Raw genomic sequence first — 3,273 nt, 5'->3', positions numbered from 1 at the left:
GGGGGGAAAACAAACGCCACCCCGGGCGCGAGAGGCAGCCCCCGGCCCCGCCCCCTCCCGGCAAGAAGAAGGGCGCGCTGGATGATGGGGCACCGAAGGGCGCGCTAGCCAAATTTGAGGAGATTTCCTGCCCCGCCGAGGCGGCCGCGGCCAAGTGACAACGTTTTCCCTGGCCTTCCGGCGCGCGCGCCCCAGGCCGATATATGGCCGTCCGGCGGAGACGGAGCACGGATCCCCCACCCGCCACGGCGGCCGGCCGGCCGGCCGGCCTGCCAACTGGCGCCGCTCAATTGGGGCCGGACACGTTGGACGACGGCCGCCCCCCGGCTGGCACATGCTGCCTGGCCGGCCCCAATCGCAGCGGGGTCCCCGTTGTTCTCTCGCCTCCCCCCCGGGGGGGGGGGGACAGGGCGAGGGGGGTTCTGCAGGCGGCGGGCCTCGGGCACGCGTCGTGGCGATCTCCCCGCACACGCACACAAATATTAGGCCGATATATTGGCTTTCTTCCGGGGCGCGTGTGTGCGCTCGTCTTTTTCAGGGGGGCCGCCCAGCCCCGGGCGCCGCGCGAACACGGAGACCCCGAAGGCGGCGGGGACCCCTGGACTCGCACGGCCACACACATCTGCACATCTGCACGTTTGCACGCGTACACACTTGCACACTTGCACACTTGCACACCTGCACACTTGCAGACTTACACGCACGCGCGCGCGCACACACACACACACACACACACACACACACACGTATCTACATGCTCCGCCAGCCATCCCTCCCCGCCGGCCACCCCTCGGGCCTACGCGCGCGCGCATTCCTCGCCAAGGGGCGCACCTGGCGATGTGCATCCAGAACCGAAACACACCGCCATCCCCAGTATAACCAGCACGCGGATGCTTGATGTGTAGTTGTCCGTGTGTACACGTGATCCTCAATAGAGCTTCAGGCTGGAGGTCACCAGGTCGATGGCGGAGCTGGGAGCCGGCCCGATGGCCAGCACGGTCATCGACCCGGCGGCGATCTGCGTGCGACCGGCATCGCGGATGAACGCCGTGGGGAGGTCCAGCGACCGGGCATGGTCCCGGAGGGCGAGGCTGAACAGGCGAGGGGCCAGAGGGGGGGAGGGGGGGGGGGGAGGACCGGTGAGCGTCCATGCGTGGCGGCCCCGCCGAGGATGCCCACGACCGTGATGGCGGCCGGTTGCAGGAGGGGCGGGCGGGCGGGAAGGGGGAGGGTTAGAGCATGCGCGCCAGGGCGCACATCGCCCCAGACGGGGAGAAGGCAGGGAACGAGCAAAGGGGAGGGGGGGGGGGAAAGAGGGCAGGAGCGCGACGCACAGGTGCTCCTCCGAGTCGCCCTTGAGCGTGACCTTGGCCTGGCCGGAGTAGCGCATCCACCGGCGCAGGAGCGGCCGCCAGGCCGGGTTGTCACGCGCGCGAGAGTACGCGCTCAGAGTGGCGTGCGAGCACTGGGCCGCGATCTTGCCCTTCTGCATGCCGAGGTCCATGCGAATGACCAGGACCATCTTGTGCGGGACGTAGTTCTCCTCGTCGTCCGAGTTGTCCGACTCATCCGAGTCGCTGCTCTCGGCCTCGTAGTTCTCGTCGGTGTCGAAGTCCTCCTCGTCGGTGTCATAGCCGTCGCTCTCGACGGCCGGTCCTCCTGGCGCGACGAGGCACACGGCGGGCGCGGCGCCCGGCGAGGACAGGGGTGCGCTGAGTGTCAGTCTCCGGTGACAAAGCGGAAGTGGGAGCCAGCAGGGCGGGGAGCCACGCGCGGCGCTTGCAGGACATCAGGGCGGGGGAGGGGTGGGCGGTGCCTACCGGGCGGCGGCGGCGGCGGCGACAGGGCGACCGACCCCTCGGTGTCGGCCACCGGCTCTTCGGTCACAAAGGACTCGGAGTAGGCGCGAATGCCGCCGGAGTCGGTCGGCGAGGAGAGCCCATCATTGAAGCCCTCCATGATGATCATCTTGGTGGTGATCGACTGGAGGGGGCGCCGGGCGGGAAGCGGCCGGCTGGGACTGGCAACCGAGCGGGGCTTCCGCTCGGGCCGCTTCGGCCGGGCCAGCCGCGCGCGGCCGGCCGGCGCCGCCCCCGCCGAGCAATCAGAGAGCAGGGAAGGACAGCGGGGCGTACCACTGGTGGCGGAGGCGGCGATGGTGGCGGCGGCGGCGGCGGCGGCGGCGGCGGCGGCGTCGGTGGCGGCCGGCGGGGTGCCGCCATTGCCGCAACAGGCGGTCGAGCCGCAAGCGGCGCACGGCAGGCGGCCGGTCTCCCCGGGCACCGGCTGCGGCGAGGCCTTGCTGGCCGAGTTGACGGAGGAGGAGGAGGAGGAGGACCGCAGGAGCAGAGCCACCAGCAGCCCACCGAGGGCCACTCCGGCCAGGGTGAAGGCCCCGGCATGGGTGGAGTTCTCGCACGCCTGCGACAGGAAGGACCCGAGGCAGTTGGCTCCGGAATCCGGAAGGTTGTTGGCCGGCGAGGACATGGCGGGGCTACTGGGCAACGTCGAGGCAGGGGGCGCGGGCGGGCAAAGAGCAGGCAAAGGGGGGGGGGGGGAGAGGCATATGTCGGGCCTCGCCGGGCCTCCCCCCCGAGGGCGATCCGTGTGGGTGGCAAAAAAAAAAGACTGAGACCCCTCGCCCCGCGTGCAGCGGCACGCGTCCGGGGGGCGGGGGGCCGCAGGACAGGGCACACCCAAGGACGGCGGGCATGCTCCTGGCGGGAAGGGCCAAGGGGCGCGATGCCCGCGCCGAGGGGGTGTGATTCGTTACCGTGATGCGCGAATGGCGTTCCCCGGTGGCCGCCCAAAGCTCCACTTGGCCTGAAATATCTCCAAAAAGCGCTCCCGTGCAGAGGCCCCGGGCTGGCGGCGGCCCGAACCGCCGCCGTCGCCGCCGCCGCCGCCGCCGCCGTGTCGTCGCCACCGCTGCCATCACCCCGGGCCTCCGACCAGAACGGGTCCCGCGCCCGGGCGGGCGGCGTCGGGACCTGGGGCCGGGAGGACGAGCCGGCAAAAAAAAAATATTATTTAATTCACACACACGGCCCCAGGCGCGGAGGACCCGCGAGAACTCGCGAGCGGGAGCGCGCGCACGGAGCGCGGTCAAGTGAAGTCCTACCCCGGACCGGGGCCGGGCGGGCCGCTTTCAGCCGCGTTGCTCGACGGTCGCGCGACATGCTCCCCCCCCCCAGGGTGCGGCGGGGGACGTGTCTGGGGGACGGGCGTGGAACGCGCCGCGCATGCCGCGCGCGCGCGCGCGCGCGCCCGGCC

At 71.5% G+C, this 3,273-nt stretch overlaps 1 protein-coding gene across 1 annotated transcript; it reads right to left on the bottom strand.

Annotated features, from left to right (window-relative positions):
* Positions 1-928: 928 nt before the first annotated feature.
* H696_01420 (hypothetical protein) lies at positions 929-2,575 on the bottom strand (the record flags this gene model as incomplete). Its single annotated transcript, XM_009495316.1, has 3 exons — positions 1,821-2,575; positions 1,335-1,659; positions 929-1,091 (listed from the first exon to the last, which is right to left on the bottom strand). The coding sequence occupies exons 1-3, from the start codon at positions 2,485-2,487 to the stop codon at positions 929-931; spliced, it is 1,155 nt and encodes a 384-aa protein (XP_009493591.1). The 5' UTR covers positions 2,488-2,575.
* Positions 2,576-3,273: the final 698 nt, after the last annotated feature.

Source organism: Fonticula alba (genome assembly GCF_000388065.1).
Source record: "Fonticula alba strain ATCC 38817 unplaced genomic scaffold supercont2.2, whole genome shotgun sequence".
Lineage (NCBI taxonomy): Eukaryota > Rotosphaerida > Fonticulaceae > Fonticula > Fonticula alba.
The sequence above is the reverse complement of the archived record's forward strand: the minus strand, read 5'-3'. Positions and strand labels throughout refer to the sequence as shown.